Genomic DNA, 17577 nt, shown 5'->3' on the forward strand with positions numbered 1-17577 from the left:
GGGGTTCCTATTTATTTATGTGTTGGTTTATTCCGTCGCAGGGATGAGGCAGCGGTTAAGAGGAAGGGGAGGGAGGAAGAGGATGGGGGTGGAGGTGGGGGTGGGGAGGGGGTAAGGGGGTAAGGCCCAGAAAAGAAGCTGTGGTGAGCCAGAGATTGGCGGAAGAAATGTCTTTATAATTTCAACTGCTTTTGAACCACACTGTCTCTAGCTGAGCCTCCTGGGGTGAAAGGTAGGTGTATTACTGGGAATAGGAGTCTGTAACCTTAATTATGCCTCAAAGCATTTGGCTGTGTTCTTCCTGAAACTTCCAGAAAGAAAAAAAAAAAAAAATGTGGTTTCCATTACAGTGTCACTGAGGGACTTGTACTGGGGTTGGGATCATTAAAATAAAAACACTGATGAGTAAGCCATGGCATTTTTTCCTCCAAGACTTACGTCCTTCCTCCACCCCTAGTCCTGTACTTTATTTTGAGACAAGCTTAAAATAGTCTATAAAATATGGAGCTCATTATATCCCATCTAGCAGATTTCATTTGGCATGAATGTAGATTAAAAGCCCCATGCCAGTTCTTCCTCCTAGCCTGAGTTTATAGGGAAGACACTCCTCTGCTTTTGCTCAGGGCTGAGTTCTTTAGAGCGTGATTCTGCAATAGATCAGGAGAGCCAGGAGGTGCCACTTCCAACTCCACTCAACTTATTTTTCATGATAATAACAAGGGAGGATAGAGAAAAAAATACAATTCTGCTTTTGGGGCTTTTTAGAACTTTTCCCAGAGCCTTGAAAAGCTTAATTCAAACTAGGCGCCCTTCAAACCCATGAATTCCTCCAGTCTTCCACATAACAATGACTATCTGGGCTGCTGAGCGCATTAAAAGGGTCAGAACTGAACTGAAACTGCAGGGGAATACAATGAAGAGAGGCCTCAACTAGGAGCTTTTGCATCCTTGCTTCAAAGGTAGGCTCAGCCAACAAGTATCTGTATGGCTTTGAGAAGTGAAATCATCTCTTTGGGCTCAGTTTCCTCATCTCTAAAATGAGAGGTCTCTTCCAACTCTGTCTCTTTTTTTCTTTTGCTGAGGGTACAATTATGGAGGCAAAAGGATGAGAAATGAAACCTTCCTCTTACCACTCATCTTACTTGACCCAATACCATCTCTTGAACTAGTTAATTCCCTTTCTATCTGATAAAGCCCCAGTCTTCTCTGATTATACCTTCCCTCTGAATCACTAGAAAAGGCCCTGCATTTTCTCTTACCTGAATACCCTTTTTCCTTGCTCTACCTACATCCTTAAAAATCCAAATACAAGGACAGTGTGCTTCATAGTAAGTACATGATGAGGGCTTGATCTATCAGTTTCTAACACAGTTCTTGCACAGGTATCATCTTCTCCCCAAGGGTCTCCCCCAAGGGTGCAGTATAGGGTTTTGTCTCTGAGGAGGGAGTAGGACTCAGTCAACGCTTGATGGCAGTGGAAGGCTCCACTCATTAGCAGTCCGCTCTGAGCTACCCAATGGCTGAGTACCAAGGTGACAGACCTACTCCTCCCCCGATACTCTCTGGCTGTGGGTCCCTCTGAGTCTCCTCAGCTACCTCACCTATGCAATGAGAATAACACCCCCTACACAGCCCTGCTGGCAGCTTGAATGAAACAGGTGAGCCTACGCAAAGTCTTGAACTACCTACCTCTTCAGTCACAGCCCATAACAGTGCCTACTCTTTTGCTAAGCGTATTAAGCCCATCCGAACTGCATTTCCTCATTTCTCCTTTTTCCTACTTAAAAATAGCTCTCTAAGCACCCCCTTCTTCCTTCCTTCCAGCAGAGGAAGCATTCTCCCTCCTCCAGTCTTCCACTTCCATCTGCACTCTTCAGTCAACCCAATCCTACCTCCTCCAGGTTGTTGCTGCACTTTACAGTACTTATCACAAGCTTTTTTCAACTGTCGCTTGGATCATGGATCATCTGCCTCACTCATTAGAATGTAAACTTCATGAAGATTTCATGCCTTATTCATACTGTATCCCCAGCAAATAGCTCGGTGCCTGGAACACTGTCAGTGCTCGATGAATATTTCTTGAATGGATTAATTGATCCATTTCTGTTCATCATTTTCAAACTTCTCTCATCACTGGCTCCTGCCCCCAGCCTCAAACACATTCAAGCCTCCCTTCTTTAACAGAACCATTGCTTGACCCTAATGTCCCATCAACCACCATTCTATTTTTACCTTGCATTTTCTGACATATTTCTCAAACAAACAATATGTGCTTGCTGCTGCCTCATCTTCACCACCTCCTCCCACTGCAATCTGGTTTCTCTTCATCAGAGCTGCTGAAACAATGCTATGAATCGTCATCAATGCCTTCTGTCACCGAACTCCTCACACTGCCCCACTTCCCTGCAGAGGGGGACCCCTAACTGTCCCTTCTTCTCTACCCTCAAGAATATATTGTATCCTGGCTTCTTCCTACTCCTTTGACACTGTCTCCTCACATCCACACTTTCCAAAACCAATCTATGCCAGTCACCTCTTCCCATATACTGTCTTTCCTGAGCTAGTGTCAACTTCACTATCATTTTGGGGCAAATGACTCAAAACCATGCATCCCCCATCCTAACTCTCTAGAAAGACAGACATACTTCCATTGAATGAAGGAAGTGGGCATTTTGTTATGCTATGTTATACTTCTGTGTATTCTCAGCACCTCGTCTACTGCCTGGTAAATGAAAATTGTTCATTTCATTTTTAAAAAATGAAATGCTCTTGCTCTGCTATTATCCGTCTTTAACCTGATATGGAAACAAGACTCTTCACAGGATGATCCCAACCTACCTTTCCAAACTGAACTCTTACCACACAGAGACGTTCCAGACAATCTATACTCTCCAACTTCCCTCCTTCCCATTAAGTACTACTAAAGCTTAAGTCAGTTCTCTCCTCTTTAATTTACCTGCCATTGTATTATTTACCATGGTATTTGTTAGTGTGTATCTCCCTTGCTAAATCCTAAAGCTTCATGAAGACAAGAACACTATCTTCTTCAGCACTGTTTTCTAGGCTCTTGAATAGGGCACATATAGTAGGTGTTCAGAAGATACCTGCTGAGGCAGTAATACTGCCTCTGTCCTTCCTCCCCCTTGTGAACGCGTAGCACTTGTTTAGCAATTCAACATGAGATACCTTGTGGGATCACACAGATATATTGTAGTCACTGTGGATGCATTATCTACAGGTAATACACGTATTCTCCAGTATTCTTGCCTGGAGAATTGCATGAGCAGAGGAGCCTGGCAGGCTACAGTTCATGGGATTGTGAGAGTCAGACACAACTTAGCACCATCTTTTTATTACAGGTATTATCCACATAGAACCTTGGAACATTAAAGCTGGAAGGGCTCCTTTTCATAAGATCCATCACTTGATAGAAGGGCCGACAGGGACTCAGAGATTACCACTGGTTCTAGATCTTTCAGGAATTTGAACTTTAAGTTCCTGAGGACAGGAATCCTACCTCCTACTCCTAAACACTCCCTGCTATACCTGGGGCTTAGTAGGTAGTATTACTACTGCCACTAACAATACTCTTTATTGTTTTGACAGTTTCTTTGGTAACATAGCACCCTCCATCCACAAGGTGAAGAGCAAACCCATCACCAACACTGGGAATCCACAGCTGGCTGTCTGACCATCCAGGGACACAGCTGTCCCACTTCTCCTCAGTTATCATTGAAAATGCCACAACAGAAGAACAAGCCCTGGGAGGCCATGTGGATGCTCAGTCGCTCAGTTGTGTCTGACTCTGTGACCCAATAAGACTGTAGCCCACCAGCCTCCTCTGTCCATGGAATTTTCCCAGCAAGAATACTGGGATGGGTTGCCATTTTCTCCTCCAGGGGATCTTTCCAACCCAGCAATCATGCCCACGTCTCTTGCACCTCCTGCAGTGGCAGGTGGGTTCTGTACCACTGTGCCACCTGGGAAGCCCCATGCCACACTCAGAAAGTGCTATTTTACTGTTCTCACATCGCAGTCACCTCCTCCTCACCAGGCAGAAACACCACACCAGGACCACACAGCACAGCTATCAGTGTCCTTCCCCTAGGACCTGGCCTAGATATATCTTGTCTAGTGATCTCACACCACAGAAAAAACATCCCAGTGATACACTCTACTCTCCACTGACAGGGGCAATGGGCACCCCAGTTTAACACGTTTTCCAGAGAGAGAGAAAGATGGGGTCCCCCCACCTGTACAAGAACAGGTAGAAGAGAGAACTCATCCCAGGTGAGAGCTGGGGGTCCTGGATCTTGATTCTTCTCTTAGCATCTCTGTGACTAGAGCAGAGTCTTTTAACATTATAAGCTGATTTCCTATGTGTGAAAGTGGAAATAAATTAACTGCTCTCAGAGAGACATAGTGAGAACCAAGGGGTATAAGATACTGGAACTGTCAAGTCATTACAGTTCTCTACCCACAACCAACAATTCCATGACAATTGCCTCTGAGTTCCCTGGAGAGTTTGGATACTCTGTTAGCCTCTTTATTTGGGTTTCTTGATAAGATACAGTTTTAAAGAATCCATCTGCCAATGAAGGAGATGCAGGCTCGATCCCTGGGTCAAGAAGATTCCCTGGAGTAGGAAATGGAAACCGACTCCAGTATTCTTACCTGGAAAATTTCATGGACAGAGGAGCCTGGTGGGCTCCAGTCCATGGGGTCGCAAAGAGTCAGACACGACTGTGCGAGCACACTTGCATGGCAGGATACAACGTTGAACTCGCTGTCCAGGTGAGAACACTAAGGGATGGGAAGACAAGGACCTGCCCTTGGGGACACTACTCACAATGGAAGAGACGGACCCCCGGAAGCAACTAAGCCCCTAAAACAATAGCAGTCTGGGAGTACAGCATGTCTTATTGAGCACTTATTCATACCAGGCCCTGGCCACACATACTAATGCCTTCAAGGCTCACAACCAGCCCACCAGGTGTGTCCTCCTACCACCCACAGGAGTCCATCGTGAATCACAGAACACTGGCCTTGCACCTAAATGCCCACGTGTCTTTGAACAGAACCAGTATGATTAACTGGGGGAACATTTTCTGGAGGACAAGGGGGCTATGTGGTTTGGAAGGGGAAGGATGTGGATTAATTGTGCGACGGGGAAGCTTCAGGTATTTCAAGTGGAAGCACTTGAATCATGAAGGGAAAATATGAAGGTTGCTGGGGTGTGGGGCAATGGGGAATTGTGCTGAGAGAGTGTTTCAAGGGGTCCTGAAATCAAACTTTTTACTGAACAATAGGTCCCTTTAAGAAAGTGGTTTTGTGCCAAAAGCCAACTGAATAAGAGATATCTATTAGTGACTTAAAAACTAAGTTAAAGTAACTTCTTTGTGTAGTGTATGAACATTCAACTTCAATGGGAAGCTGATTACAACCTAACCTCCTCTAATTAGAAAATTCCCAGGAAAGAAAAACCAGTCTACTTGCTTTTCATACACAAGCTGTGATTTCCTTTTCCCCACCAGCCATAGAAAGGAAAGAACAAGTCATAAAGGTTGGCACAAAGAAGCTACATGCCATGCTGGGCACATATACGCAACAGGACAAGCCAAACCAAGGTGGGTCTCCAGCATTCAAGGCAGGCTAGGAACGGGCTAAGCAAGACAGCTTATGGTTACCAGGGAGGAAGGGTGGGAGGCCGGGACAGATTGGGAGTTTGGGATTGACACGCACACACTGCTATATTTAAAACAGATAATCAGTAAGGACCTGCTGTATAGCATAGGGAACTCTGCTCAATCTTCTGTAATAACCTGAATGGGAAAAGAATTTGAAAAAGAATAGATACTTATACACGTATAACTGAATCACTCTGCTGTATACCTGAAACTAACACATTGTTAATCAACTATGCTTCAACTTAAAAACTACAAAGAAAAGTTAAAAATTTTTAAAAAAAGGTTTAGTCAGTGATAGAAAATGACTGTAGTTGAAATTTCTGAAGAAACTTGCATGAATTATATCCAAAGGATTGTGTTCTTTTAAATGTTGTTCCTTAGCGCATTCCTTTGTTTACCACTCCCATATAGTGACTGATTTCCTCATTTATTTTGCTGAAAATTCCATTTTACCTATATTCTCTGGCATCTATGTGAAAGCCCAACAATGAGCAGTTCTCAACTGTGGCTGTCATTAGAATCACTGGCAGAGTTCCTTAAACATGCTGGTGTCCAACCCTCCTCCCAAGGACTCTCATTTAGCTGGCTGTGGCGGTGGGGGGAGGTCAGGGGGTGGGAAGGGAGGAGCTAGATGTCATGCTTTCTAAGAGCTCCCACATGATTCCAGCATATATCCAGGAACGAGAACCAGCTGGTTTCTGGCCCAGAATCCAAAGCACTTTGTGGTAGCTACAGGAATGTACATGAAGCACCAAGAAGAAATTGGCGGCCTAAAGCTTATGATGTAAATTCAACATCTCACTTAAGTTTTCCACACACCAGTCATTTCTGTACCTCTGTCATCATTTCACCATATCCACATACCTCCTATAGTTATTTCTTTGATATCATTCTAAATCAACTCCATCTCTTAAATTTGTTTTTAAAAGAAACTCATAGACTGGGGATAATGGCAAAGTGACATAAAAAGGCAGGAGCAAGAGAAAACAAAATGTGGCTCTTGAGAGGAAAAAACACCCAGAAATGAGGGAAGGGCTTCCGTGGTAGCTTAGGTGGTAAAGAATCTGCCTGCCATGTGGGAGACCTGGGTTTGATCCCTGGGTCAGGAAGATTTCCTGGAGGACAGCATGGCAACCCACTCCAATATTCTTGCCTGGAGAATTCCCATGAACAGAGAAGCCTGGCAGGCTACAATCCACAGGGTCACAAAGAATTGGACACCACTAAGCACAGAAGGGTGGGTCCAGGGCAGGAGACCCAGGATCCATGGGGTCAAGTTGGTCCAGGCACAGCAGTGAGAAGGGATGAAGTCTTGGCTCTGGTTAGAGAATACTAGAGAATGCCACGGAATAGGGTTACATGTGGCCTGGAGTTGTGCCTTTAAAGGGGCCCTAGGGACAGAGAGAGAAGACTGAGGGAACACAGGGGCTAGAGGAGGCAGATATCTGGGGCAGAGAGGAAGGCAGGGCAGGGTGTGAGGCTAGGGAAAGCTGGTGGGAAGGTAAAAGGGAGACTAGGGGCAGGAATGAGGGGAGATCTGAGAGACGGGTGGGGCTAAGGCAGGCCTCGCTGGACAGGGTGAGAGCAGGGGCTGGACAGCACAGCAGAAGCAGACAATGGACCAAACAGGATGTCCTCCAGACACTGCCAAGCAGTGACCAGCAAGAAAGCACACAGGGACACCTGTAAACTGCCTGCAATCATCCCATGAGCTACCAGAGGTGGTCACTCCCACACACGGAGAAACACTGACTAATGCGCTACCAATAAAGAGCAGCTGCCTTTTCACTCTTCCCTTTTATGACCAAAAAAAATTTAAGAAATGTAAACCCCCATCTCATTTGTCAGGTCCCCATGGATACACTAAAACTCAACAACAAAATGCAATGTTACTTCTCTTATACACACACTCATGTTTTAGATCTGTATGAACACCCTTCTTTTGATGGACAGATCCCACCATACAAACCATCTCCTTAGTCACCATCTGAAAGCACAGAACATGATCAACAGAGTTGACACATGCCCAGTAACAAACACTGTAAAAACAGCGTCTGATATTAATGAAAGAAATCATCAAAATAATCATGTCCGAGCAACCTGGCAGTTCATTATCTTATAAATCCTCACATATAGTCAAGTCCTAGAAAACAACCCCTTTTATTTTCTTAAATCCTTACCCTTAATGAACAATGATGAGGGAGATAAAAGATTCATTTGCAATCACCAAGTATATGCATTGCCATTACTTTGTAAAGTTTATTTCCGCTCCATGATGTGTTCCAGTATTTTTCTCCCTTTTTCTAGGTGTGTCAAATCACAGATTCATTTATCCCCCAGTCACAGCCAAGAGAATGACTCAGGCTGGCACACAGCTTGTCGATTATTTCATTTTCCTGGGCTAAACTTATCATTTCCCACTTCTTCTTATTGCTTACTTACTCCCTCTTCACTTTCTTGAGGTCTGTTACTTTCAAAATTATATGAGGCATGACAATCAATGATAAGGGTGAAACAACAAAATCCTGAAAAAGATGATGAACGGAGCTAAATTCGGTTACACTAAAGACAGATCCCAGGGAATTTTGTTCACTGCCCAGAAGGACAGGTTCATCACTCATCCATTCATTCAACAAATATTTATTGAGCATTTCCCATGAGCCAGCTCAGCCTAGCACACCATATTAAAGCATGCTGCAGTCTACACAAAGTTAGCTAATGTTAGTTACTAGAGAAAAGTTGCTACATCTTAAAACTCTGCTTGACCATGGCTGAAGGCATCACATATGTACATGTATAATACTGTGATACTCATTAATCAGAACTGGGTCACATAATCAACACTCACCACCCCGCAAAACCTGGAAATAAGTTTCCCTACACAGTCAGAAGCTGCTAAAGACTCACATTAAATAAAACCCTGGAGATATTGTTTATGAAAGACCATCAACTTTCCAAATATAGCCACACGTGTTGATGAAACATTCATGGAAGAACACATCTGGCAAACAATGTTTTGGGGAGAGTTTAATTAGTTAATTCATAAATTCACTAACCTGACATTTCTAACAATGCCTGACACTTTTACATGCACTAACACAAAAAATTTCCCCCAAATTCTATAATATAACTATTATTATTAACATTTACCATTTTTCAAATTAGTAAACCAAGGGTCAGTTTGAGGGTAAATCATTTAATCAAGGGCACTTAGAAAGTAATGAAGCCAAAACTTGAACCTAAGTTTGCAACTCATGGATTCAAGCACTTTCTAAAAAATAAAACCAAATTATTATTAATATAGCTTATATATTAACATCTAGCTTTTTATAATTAGCATCATGTTAGTTTGAATCTTGTTTTAATTTACATAAGTATAAATTATCTCTATGCCTCTAACAACTCTTAATTGGACTTTTCTCAACTCCTGGTTATTAGATGCCACATATTCCTGTCTTTCCTAACAGGTCTGTAAGACAGTGAGAATCAACAGCATTGGTAAAGAAAACTAACACTCAAGGGGCACTTTGCTTCCTGCCAGGCACTGGAATAAGTATTTCACTTGTAGTTTTTCCCTGCAGCAACCCTCTGAGTTGGTGCTGTCCTCATTACCATTTTCTTTTACAATGAAGGAGGCACAGAGAGGTTAAGAACTTGCCTAAGGCCACACGGATAAGGAGGATTCCCACCTGTGGCCTCTCCTTCCTCTGGTCTCTGATCTTCACCAGTAACAAATTCTGGCTCTCTTCCTAACATTCTCATCTCAAGTCTGGGCTCCCACTGGCCTATTCTCAGTGCTAGTGAGAGGCTGCTTTTCAGATGTGCTGGTTTGGCTTCCTCCATCTTTGATTTCTCCCTGATAAGAGCCCTGGTTCACCTGCTGTGTGCAGCTCTCTGCTCCCACCTGGTACTGGCCTCCTGGCACCCCTAAGACAATCCCCAGTACAGATGACCACACCCTGGGCTGGGGAGCAGAGCCTCCCCTAGGCCACCAGGATTTCATCTCAGTCCTGCCAAAATTCTCTTAAAGGAGCCAACACTTTTAAAAATAACACTCAACATTGTTTAAAAAAAAAAATCAATTACTCAACCAAATTAACAGTGGCTTTTCCCTACAACAGAATGTCTGGATTTGCATCACATTAACAGGAGATTTAAATAACATGACTATTTGATGGTAAAATGTATTAAGGTCAGATTAACCTGAGGAATAAAACGGACTTTCCCTTCCGTTTCCACTAACTGCAAATTCTGTATGGCTCACCAATAACCCACAAAGGCAGCTGTCCTCCAGACAGATGCCTAGCTCCACGATGCTGAGGGGCCTCGTAAGGAGGAAATGAACACTTACGAGCACCTACTATGCACCAGACATTATGTCATGTGTTTTACAGGTATGAATGAACTAAGAATTCTGCAACAACCCCAGCAGATAGGTCTCACCACGCCCATTTTACAGATGGGAAAACAAGCTCGTAAAGGTCTCATAAATCAGCCTAAGGTCACAGAACTGGTGGTGGCAGAGCTGAGACGTGAGCCTGCATGTGTTTGCCCCCAGCTTCTTGCTCAGGGACTATTCTTCTTGCTGCACTGCTCAGGGTTCCATCTAGAGTCCTGCAAGATGGAGCTTACCTTTGACTACAGTTCTGAGTTTGCCGATCAACCCAACAAGAAATGAGGTCCCAATATACACGTGCTTCCCAAATGGCCCTGGGCTCCTGATTCCCAGCTGGGTCACAAACATCCCCAGAAAAACAGCTACTTTTTTTTTTTACTTTCTATGGGCTGGCTACTCATCTGTTTCATTCCCTCTTCTCTCTCCGTGCTCTCTGCTCCCTCCTCTACTGTGTCTTCCTGTGTGTGTGTGTCTGTCTGTCTGTGTCAGAAAGCTGTGTGTATATGCATGCCTTCTGCTTCTGTCTCTTATACACATACACGCATGCACACACATTCTCATGTCCATTCTCGCCACCCCCCCTCCCAGGAATACCTCGATCCAGCAGCCGGAGCAAGCGGAGATACCAAAGATACCACTGTTCCCAGAAGCGGTCCGTCATCCCCCCCTGAACTCATCCTTCACAGCCAGTCCCCTCAGCAGAGCCTCGTCCCACCACCGCCAACTTGAGGAGGCCGGAATTTCTTGACGCTGGGCTTGTGCGCAGCCTGCTCGAAGCAAATGCCTGCCTGCGAAGACAGCCACCAATCCTCCCACACAGAGGCTGACTGTGCCGGGAGCCTGTTTCACAGCAACAAAGGAACAAGTGCGGAACACTGCCGCCTGGTGCAGACCGAGCCTGCAGGGGCCCAAAGGGAGGTCAAGAGACGCAGGGGAGGGCACCAGGGAGCACCTTCACAAAGAAGGGAGCAGAGAAGTGGTCTTGGGAATGAAACTGCACAGTCAAGGTCATATTTTAGATGTCATTCCAGGATCTCCTGCCATCCTGGCTTCCCCTGCCTCCCATGCCAAAGGCCAGTGGCTCTCCTAACAGGAGACAGGGATAGGAAGCCAGGAACTCAGCCATCCTGGACTCTGAGGCCAGCCTACAAGAGCCAGAGCCTCACTGCCTTATTCCGTGGAAACCACAGGCACCCCAGGCCCAAGGCTGCTGGACCCATGTGGTCAGAAAAAGGCCACAGACTCCATCTCCCTTTGTGGATCCTCTGTTAGAGTAGAGAGAGCATGGACTCCAGTCACATGGATATGGGCTCAAGTCCTGCTACCACTTAACAGTTGCCTGGCCTTGATCACTTTACTCCAACCCAGCTTCCTCCTCTGGGAACTAGAGAGAAGAGTATTTGCTTCACTGAGCTGTTGTGAGGTTCCCAAGAAGGGAAGGACCTAAAATCTCTGGTCCAGCACGTGGTGAATGGTGGTGCTCAAGGGTTCCTTCCCCCTTCTGCTCCAACCCCTCTTCCTCTAGCCAGATCCTCAGCTCCCATAGCCCTTACATCCCATGCTTTCCCACCTCTGTGTGAATGGCTCCTGGTCTTCCTGTCCAGAGCATGGCCATCCTACAGCCAAGTATTCACTGTGGCCAAGTCTTCCTGGTTTTACCAACACATAGCCACAGAGTCAGGCGGCCTTCCCTGGTCCTCCTTCCCATCTCCTGACTCAGCCACAAACTCCATGAAGACAGGATCTGCTCTGTGATCATCACTGAACCTTGAAGAGTCTTGAACTTTGCAAGTGCCTAAGTATTTACTAACTGAATGAGTGAAGAGGCAAATGTCTGTGCACGCCACATGGTTTTGTTTTTTAAGTTAGGAAAAGGAGTGGACTACAAAGGCCTCAGTCCCTGGGCACCACCTAAAGCCTGTGGAAGAATGACAGGCACCCTGGCCTTGTATTGCTGGGAACCCATTTTACAGGATGCTGGCTGCTGACCCAGTGAGGCTGTGCTCCCAGGTGACCAGAAGTCCTGTTTGCATAAGTGAAGTCAAGAGGACCCCAGGTCCAGAACCACTTTGGACTCCAAGCCTAAAAACTACCCAGCAGCCATGTGCACATGCATCGCTGCTTTCGCCCAGCCCAGGCCATGCCAGCAATGTCTTCTCACTGTTCCAGTAGAAATGCTGGCCTCCCAGGCCTCCTGGTCTCCATCTGGAAGCCGGCAGGAGCAGGCCTCCTCAGCGTCAGCTCTTCCTGGAGGCTCAGGCTTCCAAGATGACACAGGCTGCAGATTCCGACAGAATTCAGACTGAGGAGGAGGCCTGGCCTAGGGCAGGAGCTAGGAGGGAGAGGGAGAAGGCAGCAGAGCCACGTCTCCTCCAGGCTGGCCCTGCCCCTGCTCCACCACGGCATCGTGGCTCCTTCATGAAGAGCAGCACTGGGACCAAGCACAGCCCGCCACCCAGAAGCTACCTCGCCGGCTCTCCTAGAGTTATTTTACTATTACCTTAAATGGACAAGACTCCAGCCTGTAGTTAACACAAGAATGCACACCCCTCCTCCTCTCTCTCCAGAGAGAAGTGCACTGACCCTTAGCCTCCCCCTCCTTCACGAATAGCAGGCTCCATCATTCAGGTATGGCCGGTACTTTTCAAGCTCACAAAGAACTTTCACATCCATCTTCTCCCTTGGGCCTCTGAGCCACCCTGTGAGGTCTGTAGGATGGGACTCACTTTCCCCAGGGTACATAAGGGAAAACCCACATGCCAAGAGGTTAAATAACTGACTTATGGTCAAATACCTAGTTGGTGGCTGGGCTGAAGAAGTGGGTGCCATCTGTCTCTCCCAAAGTGTTTCTGTGGCTCTGGATTGTTCTCTGGGGAAGTGTGATGTTTTTCATAAAGAGGTGGAGGCCCTCACAGTAGGGCAGGACCCTAGGGCAGTGCCGACAGGCCGTAAGCACAGGCTCAGGAGGGGGCCTGTGTGTGGCCTCTTACTGAGTGACAGCCTTTCATCTTTTTCTTTGGCTCCGGGCTTCTGGCTGCCGAGGAAGAGCAGTCTCCAAATAAGAATGCCAAAAATGGCTCTGTCTAACCCTACTGGGGAGAAATCCGAGATGGGAGGCATGCACACATGGCTCCCACCTGGGTCTGAGGAGACCCAGACAGAGATAGGCTTTGAAAAGAGCACCTGCCTGTGAGGCAGAAAGTCCCAGTGACCGTGTGGGAGCTGTGTGAACTAGAATACCCTGATGGGGTTAATGCTACTCTTCCACGTCCCATTCTCGGGCCTGGAGAAGGCAGCTGGCCCTGTTCCCCTCCTTCCAGTAATCAAGTGCCAAACATTCCACACAGCTTCGTTTTCAAAGACAGAGGGGGAATAAAGATGTTAACAACATGGGTGCAAGCGCTGCCCCCACAAACTGTAAACATAAGAACATAAGCGTCACCTGTGGGGTCAGGCCCAGGATGAACCCATCCAGCCAGCAATTTCACTAAAGGTTGGCTTCAGCCCATCACGCTGGGCTCCCGGGAGCTCCTCGGTCCACCACTGCTCATCTCTCCAACTCCCACAGAGCCTCATAAGCCTGCTTCAATGCAGCCCCTTCAGAAGATGAATACAATGTTCCAAGAGGCTGTCACAGTTGCCATTTAGCTGCAGTGCAATTAGAATGGACGGGATATTGGCCAGGAAGGGGCCTTATTAGGTTTTGTTGTTGTTGTCGCTTTGTCTTAAACAATACTCCTGTGGCCGATCCTTCTTTCATCACGGTCGGAGCAAGCATGGTCATTCCTGTTGGCATGGTTCCTGCAACCCACCTGGCGGGTGCTACGGGGACCCATTCTCAGAAGCAAGGAGCATCTCCAGGCCAGCAACAACCCATCCATCCCAGAGGGCTGATGCCTGTCTGGACGATCACCAGAACATGGATGTGTTCCCTTCTCTTCCCTGTTCCTTCTTCCTACGTGGCACTGTTCTTTCTCCTGCTATCCGCCCGCCCCAACATGGAAACACTGTGTTCCCAATCAGATAGAGCCAGCACAAGTGTATGGAGCAGAAGGCAAGCAGCACGGAGGGAGGGGAGAAGCAGTCCTGTCCCAGAGCTTTCCCACCCATCTCCTGGGATGATGACCACTGTTCCCACAGTGGCACTGGCTGGCTTGTGGGACACATGGGCTAGCTCACCAGGGAAGGTGGTAGTGTTGCTAGTCTGCATAGCAGAGCAAAGACTATCTCTGCCCGAGGAAGTGGGCTCCACCAGGCTGCCATTTTGCCCTGCAAGCTGTACTTCAGTTGCAACATGTATCACACACTCCAGCAGACACCATCCTCAGCCACCTCCCACACCACTTCTGTCCCCTTGGCGATGAGCACCCAAATGGAGAAGTAAAGCCCTGTGACAACACATTCTCAGCAATGCTGTCCATGGATGGGACGGACACCGGCCCGTCTCTCCTGTGAGAGCTGAGTGTCCCCAGGTGAACAGGTTTCCTAGGTCCACACCTGAGGCCAGCACCTAAGACAGGTTATCACCTGTCACACTGAAATTCAAGCCCACTTCTCCCAAGAGGCCTTTTCCAGCTAACCTCGTTCATTCTCTATCTCTGAGGTTCTCAAAGTTTAATGGGCAGCAGAATCACCTTAGAGGGTTGGTTATCCAGGCAGGTAACTCGGTCTCACTCCCCAAGGCCTGCATTTTTAACCAGCTCCTCAGATGAGTCTGAAATGGGGATCTGTCTGCTTCCATCCCTGCTCTCCTCTCTTACTTCACTGAGCTATTCCAGTTAAATTCTAGAGCGTACCCTGTTTCCCCACACACCCTCGGAGTGCGGAGTTAGAAGAGTCTCCTGGAAGGTAAGGGGCCTTCAAGGCCCAGTAGAGGGTCCCAGACTGCAGGGCTGAGGAGCTGCCAGCCAGGAGGCTGAGAATCAGGCTCCTCTCTCCACAGGCTCCAGAGAGCATTCATCTGTACAATGGCTTTAAATGTCACCTCAAATATCAGGCAGGGCGGCAGGAGCTAAAGGCGGAAGCTCATTAGCCTGCCTTGCCCTGCTTTTGTGTGGCTTTCATCCGTGTTCACCTCCGACCTCCTCTGGGATCATTAACGCTCCCTCGACTGGGGGAGCCTCAGCTCTTGGAAACGTCACACAGCCCTTCCCCACACTGGGCTCTACACCAAATCGTTAAGTCAGGGAAATGCAGTCCCTCCTGGACACCTCCCCAGAGCACTTATTCCTCCCCCACCAATCGCCAGAACCCCGTGTGGCCCTGACTCTCCTTCCACAGCATGCCACCCCTGGCCCCAAAAACCAAGCCGTGCCCTCATGCCTTTTCAAAGGTCACCCATCCTGGGCCTGTAAAAAGTATTACGATAAATAATCTCAACCCCTCTAAGGTCTGCACAAGGAGAGCTTAGTATTCAAACCCTCCGGGAGTATTTACATTTTGGCAAAAGATAATGCCCTAGATCAAAGGAAAGAAAACAAAGAACAAAAACAAACAAGCTTATAAATAGAACAGACTGATAGTTTGCCAGAGGTGGGCAACGGAGAGTGGGGCAAGCGGGTCAAAAGGCACAAACACCCAGCTATAGTAAATACACAAGTCATGGGGGTGCAACGCACAGCGTGGTAAGGCTGCAGGTAAGAACACTGTGCTGTATACGCGAAAGGTGCTGAGAAAGTAGGTCTTAAAAGTTCTCATCTAAGGAAAAAAATCTGTAACTATGTGTGGTGATAGATGCTAACTAGAATTACTGTGGTGATCATTTCACAGCATATACAAATCATTATGTTGCACACCTGAAACTAATATAATGTACTGTTGTATGTCAACTATAATATCAACTTTTTAAAAAGGGAATTGGGAAAAAATAGTATATTTCTACCATCACCGGGAATGCTAAATTTTTTTTTTTTTGAGGATTTGTGTGTCTGTGTGTGTGTGTGTCTGTGTGTGTGTGTGTGTATAGTCTTCCCTGATAGCTCAGTTGGTAAAGAATCCACCTGCAATGCAGGAGACCCTGGTTCGATTCCTGGGTTAGGAAGATCTGCTGGAGAAAGGATAGGCTACCCACTCCAGTACTCTTGACCTTCCCCTGTGGCTCAGCAGGTAAAGAATCTGCCTGCAATTTGGGAGACTTGGGTTCGATGGATGGGTTGGGAAGATCCCCTGGAGAAGGGAAAGGCTTCCCACTCCAGTACTCTAGCCTGGAGAATTCCATAGACTGTATAGCCCATGGGATTGCAAAGAGTCGGTATACATATATATACATAAAGTCAAAAAGCTTAGTTTGTACAAATTATGATCCAGAATGACAAGTAAATTTATTCAATATTTAAAAAAAAAAGGAAGGGGAGTGGAAGTCCAAGCCTTGGATAAGCAGCAGGGGTGGGGTGTGTTGGGGGCAAGGAGGAGGGTCCATGACTCTCTTCCCTAGCTCCATGGGCACGTGCTATTGGGTGACCTGATGAAGGCAACTCAAGGAACCCTGTGCCTCCTTTGCCTACCTCATTCATCCCGTAATCCCCCACCTTCCTACCCAGAAAGAACATAGTTGACTGCCCTCTCCAAACCCCTAAATTATAAAGTAGTTCTTCTTGAGGAAAACAATAAAACAATAAATAGAATGGACACCTCAGAACCTGATCCCAGAAGCCCAGAAATCCAAGAGTTTATTATTGCCTCCTCTGTTTCCCTCACACCTGGCAGGGGTGCCTCCCTATTCCCTCTACTAACAGCAGCTTCTTCACCCATCAATCAAGGTGGTGTGACTCAGTGACCTAAGGGTCCTTAGGTCTGAGGGCCTTTTGCCCCCCCAACATTTGGTTTCTCTTAACTCTTCCTCCCTCCTCTCAATTGCCACAGTTTATTGATTTAGAAAAACTTAAAGATGTCAGTCACCACAGCTGAAATCGCATGCCTCACTCAACCTGTGGGGAGCCCTTAGTGTCGAGAATCCTCTCCCTTCTCTCTTCATCCCACGCCTTCTCCATCCACTGAGAGCTTTTCCAAACAGACCCCTCAGCATATCCGCCCAGGAAAGTCAGATACAAATACACCAGACTACGACAACTGCGGTTGATAATCTTGAATATGAAGTTCAACAGGATCAAAAAGAGCCCACTGTATCATCAAACAAACACTAAATTTTGACTAGCATATATCTAGAACTAAACTTTTTTTATATATAATTGTTGGGTTTTTATTTTTTGGAAAATGTATAATTTGTGTTTGTTCCATAATGCAATCCACTATTACATCTGAATATTTGACTCACTGGAATGCCCTGACACCCACCCCAAAAGACACACACACACACACACACACAAGCACACTAGGCAATTTGAATTCTCTCTTCCTTGACTCTTATTTTTAAAAAGAAAGAATCAATTGCCATGATCACTTTACTTTTCATGAAATAAATTCTGCTTATGGTTCTTAAAAATAACCAATTCCCATAAATTCTAGAACTAATCCCTGTATGATCTGTTTATCCAG

The 17577-nt window shown here is 46.5% G+C and overlaps 1 protein-coding gene across 42 annotated transcripts in view; it reads right to left on the reverse strand.

Annotated features, from left to right (window-relative positions):
* The window catches only part of KALRN (kalirin RhoGEF kinase), a 692908-nt gene that overhangs the window by 615651 nt on the left and 59680 nt on the right, over window positions 1-17577 (reverse strand). For 2 of the 42 annotated variants that reach the window (XM_086402122.1, XM_086402102.1), the window contains exon 1: window positions 10678-10938. The exons of the other annotated variants lie outside the window; for them this stretch is intronic. In XM_086402122.1, the coding sequence (XP_086258248.1) occupies window positions 10678-10744 (67 nt within the window). In that variant the 5' untranslated portion in view covers window positions 10745-10938. Of the gene's footprint in view, window positions 1-10677; window positions 10939-17577 lie in introns of those variants that run through there. 42 annotated transcript variants of the gene reach the window in all.

Source organism: Bos grunniens, chromosome 1 (assembly GCF_055505025.1).
Source record: "Bos grunniens cultivar Pamir isolate PY7600 chromosome 1, Bosgru_T2T1.0, whole genome shotgun sequence".
NCBI classification, from domain to species: Eukaryota; Metazoa; Chordata; class Mammalia; order Artiodactyla; family Bovidae; genus Bos; species Bos grunniens.